The sequence below is a fragment of the Zeus faber genome, assembly GCF_960531495.2.
Source record: "Zeus faber genome assembly, chromosome: 18".
In the NCBI taxonomy this organism is placed as follows: Eukaryota; Metazoa; Chordata; class Actinopteri; order Zeiformes; family Zeidae; genus Zeus; species Zeus faber.
In genome coordinates, this window is record NC_137210.1 from 16,779,297 (window position 1) to 16,806,896 (window position 27,600).

The 27,600-nt window shown below is 43.4% G+C and overlaps 1 protein-coding gene across 3 annotated transcripts; it reads left to right on the forward strand.

Annotated features, from left to right (window-relative positions):
* Positions 1-453: 453 nt before the first annotated feature.
* On the forward strand, positions 454-27,372 carry ppp1r9ala (protein phosphatase 1 regulatory subunit 9A-like A). Of its 3 annotated transcripts, XM_080019441.1 has the most exons (20): positions 454-590; positions 1,107-3,151; positions 13,011-13,143; positions 13,416-13,536; positions 15,583-15,687; positions 16,023-16,155; positions 16,791-16,949; positions 17,087-17,140; positions 17,343-17,572; positions 19,058-19,151; positions 19,242-19,371; positions 19,510-19,661; positions 19,849-20,167; positions 20,256-20,313; positions 20,399-20,470; positions 21,080-21,275; positions 22,925-22,969; positions 23,718-23,834; positions 24,919-25,107; positions 25,822-27,372. In XM_080019441.1, the coding sequence occupies exons 2-20, from the start codon at positions 1,280-1,282 to the stop codon at positions 25,978-25,980; spliced, it is 4,338 nt and encodes a 1,445-aa protein (XP_079875567.1). In that variant the 5' UTR covers positions 454-590; positions 1,107-1,279; the 3' UTR covers positions 25,981-27,372. The 3 variants fall into 3 exon arrangements, with proteins under 3 accessions (XP_079875567.1, XP_079875568.1, XP_079875569.1); XM_080019442.1 differs by lacking the exon at positions 22,925-22,969; XM_080019443.1 differs by lacking the exons at positions 22,925-22,969; positions 23,718-23,834.
* The last annotated feature ends 228 nt before the right edge of the window (positions 27,373-27,600 follow it).

The following is a 27,600-nucleotide window of genomic DNA, read 5'->3' on the forward strand; positions in this document are numbered from 1 at the left end:
GGGTCACAAACTGACAGGTTTATTTTGAAGCTGTCTATGAATAGGGCGCGGGGGGCCCCTCTTTCCTCAAGCCTGCTGCAATTTTGGCTGCAAAACGGTCTGAACTGCACAGTCCGGTGCACAAGCAGAACTACTGTACGTTGTCTCTGGGTGAGGCTTTTTAAAAAAAATTTTTTTTTTTTTTTAAATATGCATTAATGCGCAGTACTGTAACAATGTGCACAACTTTCCCACGCTGTTTTAATTTTTCAGCCGTATGAGAGGAAAAAGGACGGTGTGCGTGCGTGCGTGCGTGCGTGCGTGCGTGCGATGTACGCGGTGGGGGGCGGGAGGGGGGGGTGTGCGCGCCCTGGAATGTGCGCGCGCGCTCCCGACTTCTGTCTGATCTCGTGGCGCGCCGGCCCCGTGTGCACGCGCGCGCGCGCGCCCCGCGACAGGTCCGGAGCGGCAGGAAGGAGGAGGCAGGGAAACGCCGGAGCGGGGCGACGATGGCGGTGGGGAAAAAAGCAGCGGGGACAACTTCGGTAAACGCGCGTCGGACGTAGGACGGAGACCACCCAGCGCCCGCAACACGGCCAAACGCGTTAATGGTGAGGTCGAGGAGAGTTGTGTCCGTGTGTGTGTGTCCGTGTGTGTGTGTCCGTACGTTTAAAAAGTTGCCGTCCGCGTGCCGGGCGAATTACGAGTCCTTCGCGCGCGGACGCGAGAACCGTGGCGAACTGCTTCACTAACTTGAACGTTTGTCTCCGAATTCCCACGTCGCGTCGTGTTTGGTTGATTGCTTCGACAACCCCCCCCCCCCCCGAATCAAAAGTAGTTTACAGTCGGCGGGGCGCGATTATTGACGTCGCAGGAGTCGTAGCGCGACAGTACGGAGCCCTCGATATGTATGTGTGTGTGTGTGTGTGTATGTATGTATGTATGTGTGTGTGTGTGTTTGTGCGTGTAGAGCTAGTCCTGGCGTGCGGTACAGTACGCGGACCAACACAACTAGACAACACGTTGGAAGCATTTGAAATGTTGTGAATCGGTCGCTAATGTGACGTTTTACCCGCTGTGTTGTTGTTGTTGTTTGTTTGTTTTTGTTTTTTTTAACTCTTCTCCAGATGACTCCATCGCGTGCGTGCGTGTTAACGAGTTGAGACAATGCTCCGAGGAGGCTCCGCTGGACCCGGGTCACCTTAGAGCAACCGAAGAAGGAAAAAGGCCACCCACAAATTGGGAACCCACTGCTATATTGTCCCCGTTTGAGTCGGATTGTGCGCGAAACCCGGGCAAAATGCTCAAAACCGAGGCCAAAGGAGAGAGGACCCTGAGGAGCGCGTCCCCCCATAGAAACGCCTACAAGTCGGACTTCCACGCCATTAAATGCTCCTTTGATGGCGCAAAATCCGAGGGTGCCGCGAGGTCCTACGCAAACGGGTCCAGTGACACCCGGGAGGACTCCAGGGGGAGGCCTTTTGGGAACCGAGTGCACAAGATAAAAAACATATTCCTGCAGATGGACGGCCAGCAGCAAGAGTGTCAAGATGTAAAGTCGCCTGTAAAACCCGAGACCTCTCCGTTGTCCCCTATGAAAGTGCAGTTTCCGGCCGGCATACACAAGACTAACCTCAGCAGCGCCACAAGCCCAGAGTCGCAAAATTTAGATAAAAGTCCCAAGGGAGAAGATGTTGAGATTGACAAAGTGGCTCTGGCCGAGAAATTTTCTGTGACCAGGAAGCTCTTTGAAAGGGGCATCAAAGAGCAGCCTGTGGCCGAAAAGCAGTCTTCCAACCGGATAGCAAGCCGAGTATCCCTTGGCAGTGTTTCCGATGATGGAAAAAGTACAAGGAGAGTGTCGGGGTCCACTGAGACCGTCATCAAATCGGAGCAAACTCATACACCAACAGATAAATGTCAACCAGATGATAAGGCTGACGAGGGGAAAAAGCATGTGTCTAGGGTGTCGCTGAATTCTGGCCCTATCTCCAGGCGTCTGGAAAACTTCATGGGGAACAATGACACAGAAGAAGCCAATACTGCAAAATGTGCAAAAGTAAGCACTTTGACTGCTCCTTCGAAGGAATCGACTAACGTCTCTTCACCTGTAATTGATGCCACAACCGAATTTACTTCCCCTAGCGCCTATACAAATAATAAAGTATCATCCCCCGTGGCCTCGGTTGCCCTCAAACCAACTTTCCCAGTCACTAATGCGGCTTACAAATCTGGCTCTCCAGCAATTGATGCCACACACAAACCCCTCACACCTGGACAGACAGCCCCAGTCAGTAATGACTACAAGTATGTATCTAGCGATGGCTTTGGTATACCATCTGCGAAAGGAGACGGGGTCAAGCCCTCTAGTCCAAAGGATCAAAAGCTGCCTCCGTCATTAGACAGCAGCATTCAAAGCCCCAACAGGGCCAAACATTTTGAGAGTGCCAAGAGCGATGGGCATGTGGCACAAAGTCCTAACAGGGACAATCCACCCAGTCCGGCCTCCTCGCTGGATCCCAAGGGGGTGGGCATGGTGCGGGCAGAGCTTGTGGTGGTCCAGAATGAGTCATCAGAGAGCGATGAAAATGAAGATGAGAATGACGACGATAATGTGTTTGAGAAGCGGAAAGCGGAAAGCCCAAAATGCCCTATGTCAAATGCTAGCTTGCCTGCGGATAAACCAAATGGTGTCCCCGCTTTGTCCATCACTGTGAGAGAGGAAGTTAAGAAAACACACAGTGTTTTTGCCCAGGCGGATTCAAGTAGAACCCGAGACGACAAAAAGAAGATTGAAGAGGGGACGAGGGAAGAAACTTCATTCTCCTCAAGTCGCAGTTTGGATGATAATCATGATGAAGACGATGAGGTGGTTGAGGAGGAGAGTGAGCGGGTGAGCCATAGATTGCGGGACAGGAGCTCTCCTGTCGTGTACGGCATCGAGAATGCTGCGTTTGTAGATGACCGAGATGTGGACCAAGTCCTGAGGGAGGAGGAGGAGGAGGAGGAGGAGGAGGAAGATGGAGAAGAAGGCAAGGAAGAGGAGGCTGAGTATCAACAGCAGGAAGAGTGTGAGGAGTACGAGGAAGACTATGATGAGGCTCCTGGGCTGTCAGATGAAGAGGAGCCACCCCCGCAGAGGAAAATCAAGTTCTCTACTGAACCCATTCTGGTAAGTGTTTGTTTTCATCTTGTTTTTTTACCCCAAAGAATTGCAACTTCCTTTCCAGCTTCAAAAACATGTCGCAGAAGTCGCTGTTATACACCAGGCCAAGCTGCTTTATCACCTGCTTCTGCCATAGCTGTCTTGTCACAAGCAAATGACAACAAATTGGAGTCTCTAAATGATTGCTTTTGTAGAGCTTGATTACGTCATGACTGCTGTGCTTTATCATCAAACTGGCTATCACTTTGTATTTGGTTTACCTAACTAAAACTGAAGGGTATATAAACTGATCACTGAGATGTGGCCTGTGGAGTAGTGGGGGACAGCTTTCTGGGTCTCGGAATGCTCTGATGATTTTTGTGTTGTTTTTATGATACTTTAACATTCCATAAGAACTGTGGCTTAAAGCTATGGATTCTGTGCACTACTGTAAATAAACATAGCCAAGCCAGAGAACAGCATCTTGGGCAGTTTTATTGCTTCAGAGCGGCTCTTATTACCTTGGGTTATGAACCAACCTTGCGTTCCTTTGAACACGTAGGGACTTTTCATCCTTTGTCCATGTGGGTGTGAGGAGGTTAGATGTTCATTCATCCATAAGATTCCATTCTTTAAAAATGTCAAGTCTTTGGTATAGAGCTAAAGAATTCCTATGGGTTTATAATCCAATTATTATTGTTTTTTTGTTGCGAAACAGGACATATTCCAGCAGATATTTTCTGCTATCTGCTTTGTATCCCATAGTCATTCTTTCCTCTGGGCTGTTCGGTGTTCGAGTGTCTGAGTGTTGTCACCGATGAACTTTAATCATAACATGTGGGGTGTGGTGGGAGTGGAGGACGATAGGTGATATCCCCCACTATCACACATTGTCTAATCAACATTTTCACAGAACTATTGGAAAACAAATGACATTGGTGCATTCCATACCACTTTAGCACAGGTCAGTGTTTATCCAGGCCCTAAAATGTGCTGTTATCTCAGGGTGTGGATTCACCCCCACCCTGCTATTGGCCCTGGCGGGGGGTCCCGGGACAGAAGACCAGGAGCTAACCTACAGGGGGGACAAAAACAGCGGGATGCAAACCCGAGTGTACGGCTCACAACAATATGCCTATCTATTTTAGAATGCCATGCCAAATAATTCAAGTGAGGCCCTGAATTAGTGAATTAGGAATTAGTGCCCAGCATTATGTTGTAGGAATTATGTGTATAGATTAGGTCGAGCAACCAGCAGAAACGATAAAGCCAGAGGAGGAAATAACAGTGCGATAGGTACTCCATTGAGCTTCAGAGGATGCATCTATATTTTAAGTTGAGGTCCTCCCAGTGAGGCCCAAAGTACAGCCTGACCCACAGAATGCCAAGAATATGGCTTGCTATGGGTTACTTGGAATTTTAAAAGTTAAAATGACAAGTGAACCCGTCAAGCCACAAGGGAAGTTCCATATAGATTCAATGGTCAGAGTTGGAAAAGGGACAGAGAGAACTATGATGCCACATAATTAGATGGGATTTGAGCCCATGCAGTTGACTTTGCGGTAATGTGGATTAGCAATGTAACTCCTTAGTCCTTAACCAAGAATGCTACCTGAGGACTGTCGTACAAAAGGCTCCCACCAGCATTGCCCAATTCTCTACAGTCTGCTAGTCTGAGCTGGCACTGTGATCGTGCACCCTGGAGTCCCAGTTGACAAGGAGAGAGGAAGTGCTTTATGCTCCTGCCTCCAAACAGGATTAGGTCCTTTAGTAACCTGAGTGTGGACATGGGAGCGGCCCTGTGAGAATGAACATAGTCTTTGTAAACGACTGGAGACATCAATCCACAACAGAATTAGCCTTGTGGTGACTGAAGAGACACAGGAGACTGTTGACCAGGCTGTAAAATATTGCTGCAGAGTAAGATTTGCTGTGCATCATTTTTCGGTCTGACGAAATAGCATAATTATTTGGGTCATAGGAAATGTCATAATTCCATCCCAAGGTGGGTACGCAAGTCAAGTTGGGTCCTTGGGTGGTTTGGGGCAGAATTACCCAGTAATGTGATGCATCAGAATTAAAATGCTTAAACTAAAGTACTACATTTATGATACATTTTGAACTGTAAAGCAGTGTAATGCTCGACTAGATACACTGCATTCCTGTTGCTGCTGTGTCAGTACAGAAGTTTGGTAAACCCTCTAGGCGTTTTTAATAGTATATTAGATTTCCAAAGTGTCTTCCTTTGATAGTTGCAGCAAAAACATTGTTCTGCCAATAACTGCAGAGGAAAACCTGGTCTATGATGTTAGTTATTTTCACAGGCGTGTCTTGGTCTGGAGAAAAAAAAAAAAAAGAAAAGTGGCGTGACGCTTAAAGTATGTCTAAACCACACGTCTTGTGCACACACAGCAGTCTGCGCCTCTTGGAATTCATGTTCACCTTGAGTCCCATAATGCGGCCTTAAGCCAAGAATTATAGTGTGAGACACTCATTGCTACGCGCTTGTTATTATTTCCTTAAGAGATGGCGTTTGTGCGGACATGGAGCAATCTGTTTCATTTTTATCAGGGGCGCCCAATCAGCAAATGTGTCATCTCACACGTAAGGAGGGACTTGGGAGTTGAGAACCAGTTAATCATAACAAAAAAAAGAAAATGGCAGGAACCAGGATGTGCACCTGCTGCTCCGCTCCGCCCCCCTCAAGCTGTCGCAGGACATGCATTTGACAGTTTTCGGTCAAGCAAACACAGACACTGCCCCTTCACAACTGACAGGGCATATTGAAGAACAGAGGAGTTTATTGTAACTTAGATAATGAACTGTTTCTTTTTCGCTCTGGTTTATAAACCATGTATGTCTGTGTCCCACAGCCAGGGATCCCTCGGTGCACGATTTGCGTTGTCTCTGTGTGCAACGCATGAAAGGTGGAGCACAGAAGCTAATCCTTAATGCTCTAGCTTGCCAGAAGATTCCAGTGGTTGAGTGTCCCTACATTGCCCTACATTCTTTTCCTTTCCGAGTGAAGATCCCCCAAAGTGAATTCCACTAACTTGAAATTGACTACTAAACTACTACGCAAAGATTTTTTAATTTATTTTTTTAATCATAATCATATTTGAACTTCTCCCCATATTTATTTAGCTGGAACTTTTTTAGAAACAAGCATTCAATGGATTGGCGTTATGCATGTGCTCCTCTGTATGCTGTTTCCATTGTTGACAGTCACTTTGTTGTCTTGGGGAAAACAAAGTGTGCGTCTTGAACGTCATGTCTTAGATTAAAAACAAAGGTAAACGTGGCAGTTTTTAATGTAATTCTGGGACTTATAGAAGTATAATCCACCCAACACAGGCAATCTTATGGATTTACGCTTGAAGACACTGGTTCTAAACACCAGGTAGAGGTTATGCATCCTACTCAAGGAAAATTGGAACCTATGTTTTCAGGTTGAAGTACAGCCTTGCTAGTGACTATACTAGCCTTATGCTATTAATCATATCGGCTGTTTGATTGAGTGATGAGAACTAATCCTTTGTTACCAGTAGTGCTGTGTCTCTTGTGCTCCTCCTCCTTACTGTTTCCTGTAAATCCCAGAAAACAGCCATGCTCCAGCCAGTCATCCATTTGGCAGCCTGAGGTCATAGTCAGAGGACACAAACAGGAAAGATGCCTGCATGATTTTCATTGGCCACCAAATGAAAAGCGAGTTTATTCAGTTTTTCTTTTTGGAAAGTTTTGGTTGCTATGGGTTTGTCCTGGTTTAATGGGTCTCTGGCCATCACTACACTTCCCCTTTTCCTGGTGTTATGCTTTCCATTTCGTATCTGAGCTGGATCTTCTAGTGGTCACAGGAATGTGTCTGACGAGGCTCCACCCTCCGCCAGCCAGCAGAGAGGCCCCGGCAGGATCTGGGATCTGGGTTCCCTCCAGACACCTGGACTAGTGGGGGGGACGGTCTGCAGCGGCGGTGCAGAATACTAATGGACTCAGCTCAATGCTGGTCTCTAAACTGGCACAGCCTTGGACTGATTGTGATTGCCTTAAAACGCATCATTATGTAAATACAAATAAACACATAGCCGCCCTGTGTTTGTTTGGAGTCGGTTTATCGCTAATTGTCTGATATGTCGGAGTTGGAGGACAACAAACCAGGCCATTGTGTGCCAGCCACACAAAATGTATATTTTAACTTTGCCATACAACTCTCTGTTCAAATGATGCCTACAGTGAAAAATTGCATATACCCTGTTCGACGTATGCAAGTATGCAGTATGCATTTGAAGTATCCTTCTGGGAAATAATATACTTTTTTTTTTTTTTTTTAATCTGGCAGTTCATTTGAGAATGGAAAAATTCCACAATTACTGCATACGATTGTGGTATATGAAAATTACATACATCCTATAGACATCAGGACCCCACCCCAGCACTGAGCCCATTCACGGCATGTTTTGATGTTTTCTTTGTATGGCTGCATACATTACAAGCTCTGTAATGCTGTGGTGGACTCTCGCTGTGGTGCACTGGCATGGTTTTCTGTCATTCATACAGCTGCTGACTCATTTCCCACATTGGTATTTTTTCAGGGAGGGAAGAGGATTGAGGAAAAGGGTAAAGGGTTTTGTCGTGTGTGTATCGGTACACACGTGTATGTATCTGTGCATACAGATATGGTTGCTGTACAATGATGGCAATTGAAGGATGTATATGAATTAATATATTGGAAAAATGTCATATGAAATTAATCAAAACCTCTGTGGGTTTTAATCAAAAGTCTGGCTTGTTGAGTCTAGTGGAGGAGAAAGTGGCCTACTTTTGAGTGTAACATCACTAACTTTATATTTTTTTTTATCGATGTGACAATTTTGAAGTTACGCGTAAGCCATTGGTCTTTTTTAGTTCTCAAATGATGTCTGTGGAAAGTGCTTAATTTAATTAAATTGAATGTATGTGGAGGAAGCAATATCTTTTTTGGCGGGTAAAAAGTCTAATGAAGAGATTGATTTCTGTCCTTCTTGTGGGAGGGTGTTCGAGTGATTAGGTTTCAGCATAGAAAAGAACATTGTTCGGAAAGGCCAGAGGAGTCCATGGCAACGGGAAGGCAAGACACAGGGAAGGGGCAGTGGGAAGGCAAGCCAAACCTCTGCTGCAACAGTAGTGGAGTGGCGGCCCTGGTTATATCCCTGCGCCCCATTCTCGGCTGTCCTACATTTTCTACACTTAATTACTGCGGTCTCAAAAGTCCATTCTAAACAGTGTCCTTAATGAAATTTGGCTGCTCTAGTTTTATGGATTCCTTTTTCAGATGGCAGCTAAATTGCTGCCGGATACAGTTGGCGTATCGTATTTATAGCAGCCTTGTAATGGCCATTGTTCAGAGACTTATTAACTTCTTAAAGAAGATAATACAACGAAGGGCAAAAGCTACTTTGTTTACACTGTGCAATAGGAAAATGTATTATAGTATATCCCTTTTCGTTCTGTCCCAGAGCTGAAGCTTATATATTTCAAGTACAGGGCAAAGGATCTAGTGTTGTACTAGCAGAAAGATATATGGCTGGAAGCCTGTTGTAATATATGAAAAAAGGAGGAGGCGAAATAGTTTGTTGGAGAAGAGAGGCCTTATGAACAGCATTCCTGCCTTTACCACAGTTCTGCAGTATTGCACATGATCCCTCACTCTTTAATCTCTATAATTCGTTTTGAGAATCTCCTAGTGGAGGAGTATAGGAGCACACTAGCCTCCAAAATTGATATCTGCTAAGTGCTTGTATGGCTCTTGTTGCTATTCAAGACCTTCATGGTAAATCCTCAGCTTAACATTTTGCAGTGGAAATGATCACGCTTCTTTTACTATGGCAAATTAAACAGATTTCCATGCATAATATGAATCTGCCTGCTTTTGAATTATCCTGGAAACTCGATATGGGCTCTATTTTGGGATAGGGCCAATGCCTACACAGTAAAAGAGACAGAAAGACGGAGAATTAGAGGTTCGCTTGTGGCTTGTTTCTCAAGTCTTGACACGCTGCAGGATCTAGACCTCAGACTCTGCTGCCCAGAGTGGAAATGTTTACTGGATTACATCATACCTACTCACTCCAAACTTCTAAGATGGGTTCCTCTTCCTATAGCTGTACTCCCTGTCTTTACACATCTACCTCTGCTGGCTCGAAGGATGTTTTTAATCTTCTCACGACTGGGGAGCACTTGGAGGTCATAACCTCAGCTCTGCCATCGGGATAGAAGTTAATCCTTGTTCCCTCTCCAAAGTTGGATATGACTGAGTACAGCACCACATGACCGCTTATTGTTCCTTGAGGTCATTAAGTAAGAGAGTTTATGTACATCTGTAGTTGTAATGACATACTCTTTTTAATATTTGCAAAACGTCTCTGAATATTGAAGGCTGATAATGGCAAGTCATGCGTTTCCCTTGACGATGAAATCAACATTTGTACAGTAGAAAATGTGACTCATCTTCATCATCAATTAGTCACAGAGTAAAGCGCTGCGTTTGGATAATTCTGCTGGTGAGGATGTATATGACACTTAACCTCATAGCTATAGTTTATTCATTGGTCGTAATTCATCTGTGCAACCAGCTTTTGCTTGAGCTCTGCTGTAATTTGCCCTGGAATGTATTTAGTAAATGCATTTAAACAAGGCGGAAATAAAACTTTTTTGTGACATTTGCAGACAGTCTGTTATAAATGCAAATATAACATACACCTAGGTTAACGCACCCCTTGCAAGGACATCGGCGCTTCAGCAAGCACCCAGTCCACGGCTCCCACCGCTGCTCCAGGGGAGCCTTGGGAAGAGAGGGCGCAGGGATCGGTCCCTTGCTACCAGTATGGGTACCAGATGTGCTCGGCTTGGCAGATCAACTCGCTTGCGCGAGTCAGAGGACAAAACAACCTCATGGCACAATGAAAGTGAGTGCCGGCTGAGATGGGGTTGCCGGGCCCCACCACTAGCCCATCTCAGCCGCGCCGTCGGGGAGGTGGAGTGTCTACGCATTATTATCGGACATTTTGACAAGCGTTTCCGTTATCCAGTAATTGCCGGTTTTTGACCGGGAAAATCTGAAGTCCAACATATTTAAATGATTTGTGCGGGGCGGATCATTTTGATAAAGTCTGCAGATCTGTTCATTTCCGCGCTCGGCAAGTTGCAAAGGGAAGCCAATCAGTTTGGACGATCTAAAGCTGATCTGAAAGCTTCACCTCTGACCAATCCCGTTTGTCGATATAGAACTAAGCCCCGCCCCCTCCCTCATGGACAGGTTGCGCTTGTAAACACACACACAAGGAGCGGAGACGGAGCCGTAGCTTCTAGAACTCTGAGGAGAAACAGAACGATGATCTGTCGTTGGGACACATACATCCATTGTTTGGCGTTGTTTTGCTATATTTAATTTCTGACCCAAAGCAGACGATAAATGTTGTGTAAAATATGTCGATGGGACGTCCCGACTAAGGCAGACAACACCACAAACTTTAAGACCTACTTGCCATATTTATTTTGTTTTTGATTTGACCTAAATTTTATTTTAGTGTTATGTTAATTAAAGCAGCTGCACTTGTTACCTATAGTTCACAAACGGAAATTATTTGATTTCAAATAGCAATATTTGTTATTTTTATTTATTTATTTTTTAAATGGTGTAAACCAACGGGACTTATTTTATTTTTAATATTCAATAATACAATGTATACATCTACATGACTTGATGTCATTCTCTATATAGCCTGCTTATCAGTTGTTTTTAAGCTCAATAAACACAGATAATATTTGACTGGAATCTCTCCCATTCGTCCGGGAAATTGAAATCTTCTAGGACCCGTTGACCGCCACTAATCTTTTCTAATGGAAACTCAGATTTTGACTGGCAAGTTTAAAATTTATCTTTTATATATATTTATATATATATATATACACATTAAAATTTTACCAGGCTAAAAACAGTAATGTAATGCAGCTAAGCATGAATCACTTTTCCCACGGTTTAGTACCCGAACACCAAAGTTACATAGAGCAAGAACAGGTGTTTGGGTGAGAATGAAAGAGGTGCTATTCTCCATATTGCAAGTCAGTGTACCATCAAAATGGTTTTGAAGCTGTTACGTTCAGGTAAAAAAAAAAAGAATGCAGTGTTTTTTGTTTTTTTTACCGCAATATTCTGAGGGGGGAAGAATCTAGTCGAGTACTGTCATGTTACAAAGAGCATGGGGCCCAGCCTCAAATGTCAGAATAGGCTCCATGAAGTAAAAGTTTCTCCATGTATGGAAATACTTGACTTCAATGAGGTCATACTAGCCCCAGAGCCTGGCTTCATAGGCAAGATATAACTTACGGCACAGGGCACACCATTTCTTATTTGAGTACTGTCTTAAATCATTCCCGAAAGATTTTATCTTCTATACTCTCTGCCATCTGAACACATCATTGTAATTTTGATGGCTAATGTATTTTTGGGTTTGTGCCGAGGCAGTTGGACTGTTGCTTCCTCTCACACCTCCAGATCACTGTAGGGAGTGTGTGGTGATCCAGAAGACCGTAGGAAATTTACATTTACAACATCCTGGTCACTATCCTCACAGATGGCGATCTTCTTTTTCTTTAGAGGGGAGGATAGCTCTCACCTTAGCTTGACCCTGAGAGAGTATTTTTCTGATTGGATTGTGGACAAAAGCTATTTCAGTCCTGTAGTAGCTGTAGTACTCCAGGTAAGTATAAACAAAAGTAGACATTGTATTTAGACAGCCAGAAGAACACACCATTTACAAAGCTAATTCAAATTTATCAAACCTTGGAAGTTCATAAACATTTCTTTTTTTATTATTTCCCTTTTAAATTTGGCTCGTTTGATCTCCTTTTCTGTGATGGGGAACACCTGTCCCCTCCAAGCCTTCAAGCCAGCATGTTGCTTTACCCAGCTGTGCCCAACTTTCCATGCTGCTCAGGCTCAGCCTGTGTGTTTTCGGTAGAAGTCCTACCAAGAAACAGCCTCCGGGACTCATCCAATGCTACGTCTGCCCGCTTGTCGAAGCCTTTCATAAAAAAAAATATTTAAAAACATTTATGCTCGCATGCATTCCATTTCGCTGGCTCAGCACTTCTGTTTGCTGTAAACATTGTAGACATAAGTTTACCCTGATGTCAAAAATTCTGACAGATGCCTCTTTCAGGATGGATACAAGAGGTAATGTCTGTGAGTTGATGGCACAATCTGTGGTCTTTCATTAGTATCTGCTGGGGGGATCAGCTGTCTAAAACTGTTTAATGAAGTGAGCTTGTGACTGGAAGGTCACCGGTTCAAATCTTCAGTCAAGTGCTCTGACATCCCTCAGCAACCCCTAAAGAACACTGGCAGAAGAGTCATTCATTAGTTGAATGGTGCAACTATGAGACGGTCTACCTCCCTCTCAACATGCAATTTCACTGCCAGCCACGTATAAGAACATATTTTTAGTTGACGGACAAATTAAATATTAATCAAGAGACTCTAAATGGAATCTTGATTCGCTCCATATCCATCATGATCTTTTAGGAATACAATTGCAAAAACGGGTGATGTGGAAAAATGTAGTATCCAGAACATATTAAGGAATTTCACACAATATCAAATCACAGTATTTGCTAATGAATTAAACATCCCGTGCTAAAGAATCCAACTGGGGTTCATTGTGTTCGTCTATCGTAACGCGAGGTATGACATTGTAGTTCAACTTGTTTGTCAAACAAAACCTAATATTTCAGGCCTCAAATGGTGCCTCATCTCCACACGGTCTTAATTTTTGGGCCATTTATGTGTTTGGACAACACAGATGTTACTCTGTTTAAAGGTTTTTCTCTTTTTCCTATTTCCACAACGCAGGTCTTCAGCACCTTCTCCAACGAGGAGTACGACCGTCGGAATGATGACGTGGACCCAGTGGCGGCGTCAGCGGAATACGAGCTGGAGAAAAGAGTGGAGAAGATGGACGTGTTCCCTGTGGAGATCGAGAAAGGTATGTTTGGTCACACTGAGCCAGAAATAAATTCCCATCAATCAGAAGTGACTCCAAACGGTTCTAGGACCTCAGTTTTTAATTAAACCAAGATCTGTGCTTCCTAATGTGTTTATTTTAAACATTGGCATTTGTCTTCCTATTGCTAAGAGCTTCCCGTAAGCATTTGTTTTGCAGTTTTAGAATAAATACAGACTATATCAATGGTCTTTACCCTGATTGTTTAAGTTCTGTCCCTTCACTCCTAAACTTACACCATCTCTGCCCCCCAGGAGACAACGGACTGGGCATCAGCATCATAGGAATGGGAGTCGGAGCCGACCAGGGCCTGGAGAAGCTGGGGATATTCGTGAAAACAATAACAGAGCGAGGAGCAGCTGAGAAAGATGGGAGGTGAGATGCTAAATCAAACATGGCCGCCACCCTTACACTGTTCAGTTGTCACTAGGATGGGAATTTTCCTTTTTTTTCCCCCCGTGGTGATGACTAACAAGAATTTCAGTAAATAAGTTGACCCCCCCCCCCCCACACACACACACACACACATGCATACACACACACACACATTTAGACCATTAACTGCACATAATTACTAGGGATGCAACGGTACACAAAATGTTATTGAACCATTCAGTAAGCCCTCTACGGTTCAATACGCACACGTGAACTGCAGGTATTACGATAATAATAGATCGGCAACACCTCACCTTATGTTGTCGTGGCGCGGTAGCAGACGGGCAAATGTTAATAATCCATCCAATGCGTAATTTCCGCCGCGTTCAGCCATGTTTCTTTACACTCGCCTCTTAACACCGCTTCATCCCACAAAACGTGCACTCTACTTTGTTCCCAGCTTTGGTAAAAAAATTCCACACTTCCACGCTCTATCTCGCTGCCGTCATTTCAGAGCTGGGCGGTATGGCCTGAAAATTTTATCACAGTATAATTTGGAGCACGGGCGGTAACGGTATATGTTACAGTATATTATTTTTTCTTCAGATCACCTCCTCGATCACCCCTCTCCATTTGTAATGCGCAGAGAATAAAGCAGTCTTAATTCTGCTCTTAATTTGTTCATTTTTCCTCTTAAAAAAATAACCGATAAGAGTACTGTTAAAGTACCAGATCGATAAGCAGTATCAGTAAGCGTAGTGGTACCATTCAAATCTTAACCATCCCTTAACGAACCCATCTCTCTGTGCTCCGTCCCTGTACCTCCAAATAAAACAACTAAAACACACTGTTTTTAGTTGTTTTATTTGGAGGAACAGGGCACGTGAAGAGTTGTCTGTATTTGGACATGGATCACACATATAAAAATATATTTATGATTCTCCTTATTTGTAATTCCTCATTGAAATGTTATACCTGTGCATTAAATATTATAATAATATAATTATATACATATAATTTTTCGACTTGAAGAATATCAGTCAACTGACAGGTTTCCGACTGATGATTCAACTCCTCGACTTTCGGGGCCAGCCCTAAAAACAAAATACAAAACCTTCTCTCAAAAAACTTATTACAATAAAATCAAGCTGCGAACAGTGAAAATAAAAAGTGTCAAGGGTTCGCTGTTATTTATTCCCCCTTTTGTGCCAGTTAAAAATATTTGAACCTTCTTCCATCCCATGCAAAGCAATTAAAGCGAGGAGCGGACTCCACTGCGCATGTTGGAGTTTTGCGCTGCGATGGCGGAGCCGATAGACGCCAGTTTCTCTGGAAAATTGCACTTAAATGGCTTAAATAAAAACCGTGCATTGTTGTAAAAGTTGTTTGCTCTATTTATTAATTGCATGGAGGCTTTTTGGTGCTTGTAGTGAGGGTGCAAATGGAGGATGTGGTCTCGTGTGGCCGGTTGGTCTGGTGACAAATTTGTAGTTCCAGGTTATTACTTATATAAATGAATATAATTATACAATAACACCAAATACACTTAATAGTTTAGTTGAATATATACACCAAAAAAGCAACATATGGTCATGCTTGTTTAATTTTGCGGTCATACCTCCTCCCCCTTGCTCTCCCGTGCCGTTCCGGTCTATTGTGCTGTATGTAGATCTCAATAGTATCACTGCTCAGGTCGACTTATCATGCCCATCCCCCTAGTTGTCACAATGACTCTTCAGCTGCAGTTACGGTCTTGCAACTTCTACTACTCACTGTACGTATATGTCACAACAGTTTTTGGGATGCCACATGTCCCCAGGGCCAGGAAGAACATTTTCCAAACAATCAGCTGTATTTATAACCTTCTGAATTAGCTAAGGAAAATAACCAAGCTATTTCTGTTTCCCAGGGAGTAAATTCCGGTAGTGTTTGCCACTGGGTTGACTATGTACATGTAGAATAACGTTTTTCTTCTGCACAAACCTAACAGGGGGGTTGTATTACAGTGCTGAAATGCTTTCTGAATGTCCTGTCCTGTGTTTCCAGGATCCAAGTGAACGACCAGATTGTAGAGGTGGACGGTATCAGTCTGGTAGGAGTCACGCAGCTGTTTGCCGCCACTGTCCTGAAGAACACTAAAGGCACCGTCAGGTCAGCTCACAGCCCGTCTACCCTTTAAGAATACCGGGGGAGAACAATCAGATTGGGTTTGGCTGGAGGGCGATTGAAATCTGCTCACTCATTTCAAGAAGCAAGAGGTCACAAATAAGAAAGTTTATAATTTAGCCGAGAAGAGAGCAAGCCAAAGAACCAAATAATGTGTGACTGTTTTACCAGAAGCAAATGAAGCAATGAATGGATGCGGCCCTGTTCTGATGCCCAAACGTTGCCTCGTTCATGCGATTCAAGTCAGACATTAATAGAATTGCACTGCTTTAATAGCAGGCTAACGGCATTTCTGAAATATGACCTTTTGCGTTAAACAGCTTCCTGATTGGTCGTGAAAAGCCCGGAACACAGAGTGAAGTAGCTCGCCTCATCAGCGAGACACTGGAGCAGGAGAAGAACCAGCAGCAGCAGCAGCACCTGGAGGACCCCTACGAGCAGTCCACAGAGGAGGTGAGTTAGCCGGCTCTGGTCCAGGCCCCTCCCTGATAGATCTCACTCGGCTGATCCAGGAAATTAGCAGTTTGTCGTGAGTCAGCCGAGTGTCACTACAATGTTTGCAAGGTGTGGTCAACCATGCGCGCACTGGCTGGGGTGGTGAAATGTTCGCACTTGAAAAACGCAAGCACCCACAGGCGCCATGTTTTTACAACGGAGAGTCTGGGCACACAAGGCGGCGGCACAAGTATGAGCAAAAACATGTCTGAACACTATTACCTATTTATTTATTATTTTTGGGGGGGGGCACTCCTATACAAAGAGATGGTGGTAGATACAGTAAAAAGAGTGAGCACATTGTTTTGGTGTTACTGTGCTGAGGCGTGCGTATGCATGTTTGTGTTGGGGGCTGGCGGTCTTGTTATCCACTGAGTATAGGGCTTGTCTTAACATATTGCATGTCATCAGAACATGTCTCATTCTGGCTGCTGCTTAATGTTGGCTGCCCTACCAGTGATTGGATATGATCAATCAATAATACTCCCCACTCCAGACTACAGTGAACGTTGTACCACTGGGAGTCTTGTTGACTCACGCTGTGGGCGTGGGAGGACGACTGCATCCTAACCAATTGTGATGTCACCTGATAGGAGGAGCACTACGAGGAGGACGAGCCGCTGGAGGAGCAGACCCTGGGCTCCAGCTTCTGCTCGGGGAGGAACGTGGAGGTGTTTGAGCTTCCCGATTCAGAAGCACTGTTTTTGCCCTCAAACATGGACTCCTCTCAGATGGCCTTCAAGTTCAAAGAGGTATCGCCCCCCTTTAAATGTGATTGATTTAATCTGCGTTCAAGCCTGTATCGGTTCAATTGAGTCTTTGTGGCAGAACATCTGCAGTCTGAAAAGGAAGTCCTGATAATGTTTCTGCTTTTGATCCTTTGAAACAGCTTCAGCTCAAACAAGGGATTGCAACAGCTGAAATAAACCAACTGAAGGAGAAGGTATGATGATCAAAATTGGTGGGTGGGTGGGTGGGTGGGTGGGTGTGTGTGTGTGTGTGTGTGTGTGTGTGTGTGTGTGTGTGTGTGTGTGTGTGTGTGTGTGTGTGTGTGTGTGTGTGTGTGTGTGTGTGTGTGTGTGTGTGTGTGTGTGTGTGTGTGTGTGTGTGTGTAATGTTAAATCTATTGTCACTGTACTCCATAGCTCAGGGCTTCTGAGGAAGACAGAGCATCGTGGAATGCTCGAGAGGTCGCCCTGGAGCAGAAGCTGGATGAGAACAACGAGAAGATCCTGAAGTTGGAGGGCTACTGGCTTGAGGCCCAGGCCCTGTGCAAGACCGTGAACCAGCATCTGGCTGAGAGCCAGAGCCAGTACGAAGCTCTGGACAAGAAGTACAACAAAGCCAAGAAGCTGCTCAAGGACTACCAGCAGAAGTGAGTTGGTCCATTTCCACAAGCGGCCACAAATCCATTGTTTTTCCCTAAGTGGAGAGCGGCAGCACTAGGTGTTGAAGCGTTATGCTGAAATTACAACCAAATTGAACTTTGAGCCAGTTTACACTGACCTTTCAAATTGCAACAGGTTATTTTTATGGCATGACGTAGCAGGAAGCAAGCGATGGGCACTAAATATCAGTTTGAAAGGAAGGAGAAACTTTTTTTTGTCAGAATTCTGAGAATAAAGTCAGAATTTTATTCTGTATCTTTTTTTAATTATTGGTGACAAAGACAGGCTGGCAAGATTTTGCCCCATTCTTGAGTATCTGACAATCGTTTAAAAAATGTTACCAATGCTGGCTCAGACCTTCTGTGATGTTTAAATGGTTCTCTCCTCGACTCACTATGAGACCAAAACAAAGAGGAATATGTCAAGTTTATTGTTACAGCTCTTTATCACGGCACAGCGTTCAAAGGTTTTGCAAGGTTTGCCTGTAACTCATATCACAGAGGAAAGATTAGGTTGGTTCCAACCTTATCCCACACAAACCAAAACATATGTTAGAGTACATACCTCAGTCTATCCGCAAATGAGGAAATTGACCCTTTAAAGCAACTCATGTTTCTTATTATTATTCGGATCAGACTGGGACAGGCCCACATTAACATCATCTTACAATGTAATAAGATAGAGACATATTGTACTGCATCAATTCTCTTTTCCAACTGCTTGTATATAGTGTTTTTGTTTTTTTGCATCTAATTTATTTACAGTTGTAAACAAACCAACAACTGGCCATTATCCTGGGTCATAAATCTAACTTTACCTCAGTAGAATCACTCTAGCAGTCCCTTCTTCACGTATGAAGTGTTCCCTGGGCTTGAGCCGATATTCGATAATATTGAAAATTGCGCGCAATATTTGCCAACATATGTGCTATTTTCACAGTATTGAAATATTGCCTCCGTCCGTCATTCCAGTGGTCCCACAGACAGACGGACGGAGGCGATATTTCAATGCAGCAGAGTGCACGGACAAAGCTCATTCACTTGCGCTTGCACAGAGAGGATGTATGTGGACTTACGTGCACAGCGGTGTAACAGCGAGGAAGCAGGTGGAGGATTTGGACATGGTGGCGTGGAGGGTGATTAAGTTGCGGCTCCAGCATGTCAAGTCTCATGCTTTGACCGTGAGACTCAGGCATATCAATCAGTTTGCATGCTCACGCGCCAAACCACGTATTTCTAACACTGAGAATCCCAAAATGAGTCAAATTATTATTTTTTTCTTATTCTACACATATATTTCCTCACTCGTGCTTGCTTGGTGCCCGTCACTGTTCGCCTGGTGGACGGGACATCCTTTCCGCATGCACGTTAGGTATCGCCCAATCCTAGTGTTCCCTAAGCAGTTTGTCCACTGTCCAATGGGTATGGGAGACAGCAATTAATCCAAATAAACAAATCCTTGCTTTCATGCAGGGAGATCGACTTTGTGAAGAAAGAAGAGGAGCTGAGGAAAGTCCTGGAGGAAAGGGAGCAGTGGCACAAACAGCTGGAGAGCCTGCAGGACAGGGTTCAACGCTTTGCTTCTAACCCCAACACAAATTCAGCTTAGTGTGAGAATGTGGGAAATTAACGTGAGTTTTTGCTGCTTTGTGGACAGATAAACGTCCTGGAGGACGGAGAAATGCCGGGCGACCACTTGGAGAGTCAGCCGAGTTGGGATTTGGCAGGAGAGGGAATGTTGTGCAGCCAAGACCCAGTGACCGGCTCACAATCTGTCGACTCGCTAGGTACCTGGCATGGCCCCAGTTGAACACTGTTTTCAGGATTTTTTTTATTCTATCATCACTCTATTTAAAGCCATATACATATATACAGCCACTGGTCTTATATTTTATCCGCTGTATTTGCTTTCTGTTCTGCCGCAGACAAAGACTGGAGTGAGATGGTCCCTGAAACTGAGCGTCTGGACACCAGTGCCCACAGAGCCAAGGGCCTGCTGGCCCAGAAAGCCAAGCGTCAGCCTCCTTCTCGAGGAAAACTTAAGGAGAGCCTCGCCGAGTACACGTGCCATTCTCTGGTCAGTCAAGAATCTTTTTATCTCCTCTTATCCTGCTCTTTCACTTATTTCTTTCAACTTCAGTCTAAGTTGCGTTTATTTGAATTGGTCAAATGCTTTAATGGTAGAATATAAGAGTAGAAATTGCTTTAACCTGTTTTATGGTATCCTTTGGCATGTCTGTGCAATAACCAGTGTCTCCCTGCAGGAGCTTGAGGATGACGAGGACCAGGAGGAGGCTCCCAGGAGAAGAAGGTCCATCCAGGAGAGTCTGTCTCTTCCTGTGCCCGTCTGTTACCCTGGAAACGGACAGAGAGAGGACCTGGTAGAGGCCAGGGAGGGATCCAGGAGCAAGGCGGAGCTCTCCAGCAGCCCCTCGCTCTCCCCCTCCCAGAGAGACAGCATGGAGAGTGGGGAAAGCCCCTCTCTGTCTTCCACCAAAGACGCCTCCTCACCCCACTCCCCCTCGGGATTCCTGCGTAATGTGAAAAAGAGGGAGTCCAAAGGAAAGAGCAAGGAGCAAAAAGGTAGGAAAGACTGAAATGTCATAGCTGAAAATACATAAATCAAATATTTATGTCTACAAATTTACCAGTAATTGTTCTACTTTTGCAGAGGATTTAAACGACAATTTCTCAGCAGCTAAACCAAAAAGGCGTTTCCCAGACTTTGGGTAAGACCCGAAAGTTTTTACTGTTTGGCTGTTTTTAACTTCTATTTCACTCCTTCTGAATGTAACGTTTCCCATTATCACAAAGGGGTCTCCGGAAGTCAGGTGGGAAGGGGAAGAAACACGATAAGGAGGCCATGAGAGCATCCTTGGACAGCAGGTACCGTACTCACCAACTTTTAGTTGAGTGGGACCTTTAAGAATTGGGAAAAATCTTTGGGACTATTTGCTTTGCACTCAATTGGCATCGACATTACACACTATTTGGTTGTCACTGTTCTCACCTGTCGTGGTTAATAGTATTGTGGGGCATTTGTGGCATATTCTAGGCTTTGTTTATCCATCAGTTCTGCTTTTATGTTTTTCTTGTCATTTGTCTTGTTTGTTGTGGTATGGGGGCAGTTTACCACTTACAAATGCAACAAAAAAAACTGTATACCAACGTCTTGACTTTAAACCCTAGGTAACAAAAATAAAAAAAGAAAGTTGAAATACTGGAAATACAGGGTTAAAAGATATATATTGCTTTAAAATAAAAACATCTCTCCTGAGCTTAATTGGTTTTTTTTTAACAAAAGTAATTTAATATATAAAATACCATTTGATTTATTCTCACTTAACATTTAGTTCTAAATTGGTTTCACTGCTGTGAAGAGATTAACTAATAAGGCATTGAAGTTTGCCACAGAGTTTTTAATAGTCAATATTATCAGTTAGTCATATTTCTACCTTGGTCTCAGTACATTAATCCTCCTCTCCTCACGGCCAGGGGGTCGGCGGAGCTGCTGGAGGAGTCTGGAGGCAACTTGTCTCCCTCTGAGTCCATGTCCTCCATCCCCACCTGCATGCCCTTCTCCTGGTTCGGGGACCGCGACCGGGACAAAGAGCCGTCGTCCTCCAGCAGCAGTCTGCCGTACACCGCCACCGAGACCAGCAGCGAGCAGAGCCAGGACCGCAAGAATAAGGTGTGTATGGGGGGAATAACCCAAACTCTGCAAAGAATAATTGGGGATTATTTAAACTTTGCAAAGGCAAAACAAGAACAAAACAAAACAAAGCAAGACAAAACAAGTTCCACAAGATTCTGTGTGTCTGTGTGTGTGTGTGTGTGTGTGTGTGTGTGTGTGTGTGTGTGTGGTTGGTTTAATTGCAATGGGATGCCATGACATCTGTTAACCACCATTGCTCAACAGAAAGATATTGCTTTGTGGTTTGTGAACAAATCTCTTTGTTCCAAGTATCCAAGTTTAATTGAATTGCTAATTGTAATACCTTCACCTATGTGGCCGAGCGCAGGAAAAACCTGCTTTGTCGCGCATTTTTAAAATCACCACGAGAAAGTTGGAAAAAAATAACCTTTCTAGAAGGAAAATGAGATTTTGCCAGATTCAGGGTCTTTTGTGTTTTCTTTTTTATCTCTCAATGTATTTTCAAAGCCAAGTTGGATTTATAAGTAGTAGATAATTGTTAAACCGTGGAGTTAGGTTTTCCTGTTAGATTACAGGCGGAAACACAGTTCAGTTACCGAGACGCCGATTGATGGTTTCCTTTAAAGCTAGCGTCCAGGTGAAGATCATTCCTCCATGTGGAATGAAGTCACAATGTGAAACGGTTTTGGTAGAGTTCAACCTTTAAACCTTACGCTTCTTATGCACCCCCCCGGATTTGTTGTTGTGTAAGCGGCGTAACACGTGAATAAGGAAGGTGACGTCACTTCCGTAAACAAGATTTGGAGCCCTCGAAAAAAACCTGGAGGACGATTGTCAGAAACACAGTTTGCCGCACCCTCGTCATTAACAAGCCATCGCTTTTTTTAAAGAAGCCATAGCTTTAAAAATATTTCCTTGATTCACACAAGTGACACCTTGTGTTGAAGTTCTGATTCTCCACAAAGTACCTAAACTCTGCGGTGGGTCACATATGTTCTTCTTAAAATAAAAAAAGATTTCATTCAGTTTAAGAACTGTTTACACTCTCAACCACAATTTAAGGTCAGAGCTGTGTGTGTTCTCAATGGGGAAGAACTTGAACAAAATGTGAAATAATTATCATTGCACACAGTAGTGAAGTTTTCAGAGAATTTGTAGAAACGGCATGACAGTTTTTTTTTGTTTTTTTTTACTATTTAAAATAAATCTATAGTCTATACTACCTTATTACATCATAATCTTTGTTTTATTTGTTTAATTCAATTTTCTTTTTATATAATCTTGGTTTTATGAAACAGAGTTCCATTCCCTATCGTTAGTTTTTTGAGTGACAAGTCCCGTGAGATAGAATATCTGCATCCATATGTTTTTCACTAAAAAAAGAGAGTGCAAGTTGGAAACATTCTAGATTCAGCAGCTTTTTAATGAGTCTGATTCCAGTGGTGACGCAGCAGATGCATCTGCTTACATGTGGGATTTGGGGTGAATTTGTTCAGGAATTCCATGATTATGTTTAATGAGCTCCATGCATTGTTTTCAACTTAAAAATCAGGCAGAAACTAGTAACGGAACCCAATCGATCAATTTCCAATACAAAAAAAAAATGTTGGGCTGTTCGCTCTGTGCTTATAAATAAGGTTCTCAGCAAGATGAGCCTCTTTCTAAACATCCCTTCTTTTAAACAGACAAATCTGTCCTGGTCTTCTTTATTCAGTCGCTCATTAGACTTGGTACAGTATACACATTTATTTTTACTTTTATAAAATATATAGAAAATTACTAACAAGTAGTGTGGTGATTTAAACATTGTTTTAATTAGTGTGTGTGTCCCAGTCATAGCAGGTATGTGGTAGTGTCGCAGCAACACAATATGATGCATTATCTCCTGAATGAGCTTCATGGGGATAACCCCATGACGTGTTTCATGGGGGGCGGGTGGGATTAAGCTATCAGTCTTCAGACTGGGATTAAGACTAATCTTCGTCTGATAAAACCAGCCGGAGTTTTAACGTTAACAATTCACCGACTAATTATATTAATCGGTGCACATATAATAAGATCTCGGTGTTATTCTCTCAACTGCATTACCACATACCCCTAACGTAGTGTGACGTGTTGGAAGAAAGTGATGTCATAGCAGTTTAGACGTTGCTGTAGCTATGTTAGTAGTTGGCTGTTGGGTGGTTTTTTTGAAGCCTTTGCCGTTGTGCCAAAAAAACACAAGCTTCTCTTCCGTAGTCCAACAGGACGTAGAGCAGCGTTCCCAGAGCAATAGTAGAAGTCACATCACTATTTCCACTGATTCACCCTTAACCACAATCCTGACTGGAACAGAGTGCCATTCTTACCCCGTATCTCACCCTCAAATCGCATGCAGCGTTTCCCCCCACCCCCACCCACTTCCCGCCCCAATAACTCACTGTGGTTGGGTCCTGTGGTTGTCTGGTTAATGCGTTCCTTGTTTCCCGCTTGTTCCAGAGTTTGTCAGTCATAGACGACTCTAACCCGGGCAGTCCCAGTTCAGACATCTCGGGGTTAGTCGCTGAACCCAATCTGTCTGGGCGCTCGCACACTTTAATCTTCTCTTCCAACGAGGTGAGTGCTCTTCCTTGGTCGGGCGGCCGCAAAAAGCTGCGGGCGGGGGGGGGGGTTGCCTGGATGCGGCTGAAAGCGGGAGGCACGCTCCAAAGCATGCTCTCTGTGTCCCTTTGTCACGGCTGTGGCCAAATACTGAGCAGAAAGTTGGGAGAATGGAAGTTGCATGAGTGCGCAGAGGCTGTGGCGTGGCTCGGATGACTTGGAGTCAGATGTTTGTCCTGAGACCAGAACTACAGTTGCCAATAAAAGCTTTGTTGAACTTCTCTCCTGCATGTTCCTATTGCATGTAAACTGCGTGTTCCAAGTAAAAATTTGCTATTTTTAGAGTGTAATTCATCATAGGTGATACGTGCATAAGTTAGCTGATACATACACGTTAATTCACATTTTCAACTCAGCGAGCCGTTAGAAGTAGACAACAATGTCGTTAGTACTTTGACGTCCCCTATGCATGTTGATTCAGTATTTCTGTGTAGTTGATTGGCAGTGATGTTCTTCCATGCATACATGTTATGTATAGATACAGTACACTAGCGGTCTTTGCTTTGCTTGTTTGGCTGCTGTTGTTTTTTTGGCCCATTTTGTGGCATTTTAACCATCAAGGCCCCCTCCGATTACGTAGAATAATTTCAATTTGGACCCATGACAACAGGTTGTTTCCCCTCCATGTGGTCTGCCCACATCTAGGATGGCTAGAGTGAATTTTTTTTAAGTCATTGGTGAGACAGCACTGAACATGACTTAATTTCTGTCTTCTCTAACTACTGCTTGCTCCTTCCCACCCCTGGAAATGAAGAGAATCTATACCTGGTAAATCCTCCCAAAAAACTAAAGTGTAGTCTGGACGGGCTCTTAATCACCACTTAAACATGGAAATATATTTTTGTCATGAAACTTTCTCAAACCCCCTTTTATTATTTGGCCGATGTCGTTCGCGATGTGCTCACAATGTTAACTCTCATGAAAAAATGTGAGTTCCAAGGAGGAAAATCGCATTTTTGGCAGCAGCCATATTGTCATTCTGAGTTGATATTTAAGAGGTTATCTTCCAGCGGTGTTTTCATTTTCTGCGCGCTTTCAGACCCTAGACGATGAGCCGGTGTCCACGGGGAAGGAGTACCAGTGGCAGAACCGGCCCGTCTTTGACTGGACCGCCCAGCAGGTCTGCCACTGGCTGATGGGCATGAACATGGACCAGTACACTCCAGAGTTCACGGCCAGAGGAGTGGACGGGCAGCAGCTCCTGCATCTGGACAGCGACAAGTTAAAGGTGAAAGAGGGACACAGTGCTTGAGCTGATGAAAAGGCACAACTGGACTTGTTTAAAGTTAGTTCTGTCTTACTCTGTCCACCAGAGCCTCATGACTTTGTGGTTTCAGTAAGTCTTCCCAAGTGGGGGAAAAAAATATTTCTACCCATTTCTACTTTTTTTTGTGAGTGTACTTGAAGTGTATTTTTTGGTACTTTTATGTCATCAATAAAAGTGCATCTTTACTGTAATAGTCATATATTCTTATAGTATGCTGAAAGTGGAGTTTCATAAATACACTTATGAAAAGGGTATTTTGAAAGTACTATGAAACATTAACACAAACTTAAGCTGTACTTTAGTATACTTAAAGTGTGTTGTTATGGTCGGCATATTTTAGCACAACCGCTAACACAGTAAATACAACTTAAGTGATTTAAATTCAACACAACTAATGTCTTGATTTTTAATATGTAATATGTATACAAAATATAGCAAGTACTCTTTCAAATAATAAGTACAATATACCTTTTTTTCATTTGGGTTTTGCTGCCACCACATGGCTAAAAAGAAAATACAGAAAACATTTTCTGAAACAAGATTCGAGATTATGAGGGAAATGTCATCTACAAATGTGTGCATGGAATGCAATACACTGATCAGAAGAAAGTTTTCCCAAACTTTTTTTATGACGTGTATTTGTAATAATTCATTTTTTCCCCACACTGAATTTAGGCGCTTGGCGTGTCGAGTCAGAGCGACCGTGCGACGATCAAGAAGAAAGTGAAGGACATGCGCAAGACGCAGGAGAAACTGGAGAAGCAGCGAGAGAAAAGGGAGAAAGAGGCCAGACGCAGCGGGAAACTGCCGGCCAGCACAGACTCCGTCTGCTGAGCCACACACTCTAAATCTGTTTCTGTAAATCAGTCACTTCATTTCTAATGTCACCTGCGAATGCCACTAATGACCACAGACTGCGTCTGTCCTTGAATTGCACCTGTGATTTATTTTTTTATTTTTTATTTTTTAATTGCCAGTCATGAATCATCTGCATGCTATAGTACCCTGCGTCCTAAACCGCATCCTAGTATACTATTTAGTATGTCCCAAACCGTAGTATGTGCAAAGAACATCCGGCGACACGTCCTAGTCTGCAAACTCTGCACAGGGAAACGTATCCCACAATGCATTGCTTGGGAAGACACAGATAAAAGTTGAAAGTGTATGTATGTCCGAGAAGCCATCAATCTTTTTACTGATGCGCTGAAGCCCGCTGGACGATAGTACCAACATGTAGTACCTAGTGCACCGTTTTGGACGCAGGAGGTGAGTGTTAGTCCCTTAGTTCTCCATTCTCACTTATTCTTGTTTATACAGTAACACACTTTCTCACAGATTCCCCCAGATCAAACCATTTAAACTCTGAGGGAGAGGAACGATAATGTATGACAGGTTTTTTTTCGGGTTTGTGACCAAAAATGATAAGACTTTTTTTTTTTTTTTTTTTCTCCCCACTAGGGATGTAGAACATAATTGAAATAACAGTGTAGTATTTCTAGCCGGTTACGCTGACATTTACCTACAGGTATCAACAAAAGTAAACTTTATTGCTTTTTAAACATTTTCTATTTTTTTTCTAGTACGCCTGTAGCCATGTACAAATCTTTTGTGGAAAGTTGTTGTACAGTTGACCGAAAAGCACTATATTGTCTTTTAACTTTCAAAGGGTGACAAGGTTTTAAGTGTATAAATGAGTTTTATACATGTGCCTATTAACTGCATAATTTTTTTTTTTTTTTTAACAATGAAAATATGATTACGGTTAATTTTATACTATATACATTTTCTACTAAGTAGAATAGCAAGGATGAGAACATTTTTGCTGAATGAAAAGCAAAAGGCGTGGTGTCAGGGACAGCGCTGCTTATTCCCAAATGTGCCTGGATGGGTGGTGCAACACTCCATAGTCCCTAGAAACGTACAGGTTGTTACTGAAATCATTCCTGTGACCATGTTTATTGAACTCCTTTTGTAGGATTACTTCACGTAACTGGCCCGTAGGAAATTCATAAATGTAACGTGCCTATTGAATAATTTTGGGAGGGGAAGTTTTGTGATTATGAATGTTTAGGGTTCACCACCAAACCTAAATACTTTAGATTGCATCACCATTTGAGCAGGGCAAGAGCTATTCTGTATATTCCTGAGAGTAAAACATGTTTTGACTGCAGGAAGTACCTTGGTACATACTGTAAAGCAGCGTCAATAAACTAATTTTCACTTTAATGCGGTGTGGGTGTGTTTCCTTTTGCCAATGTCTCTGCTGTTCTGTTTTAAGTCGCGGCCTTTAAGACAGAGTAGACATTTAACCTTCCCACATCTCGTTTTTCCCATAGGGTTCACTGAGAAGGTGAGTTGAGGGGAATGGCGGCTGAAGTGATTCCTCAACATCATTTAGGCAGTTTTATCAAACTTAGTGTTCAGAGCCATTGCTTATGTAGCTATGGGACTCCA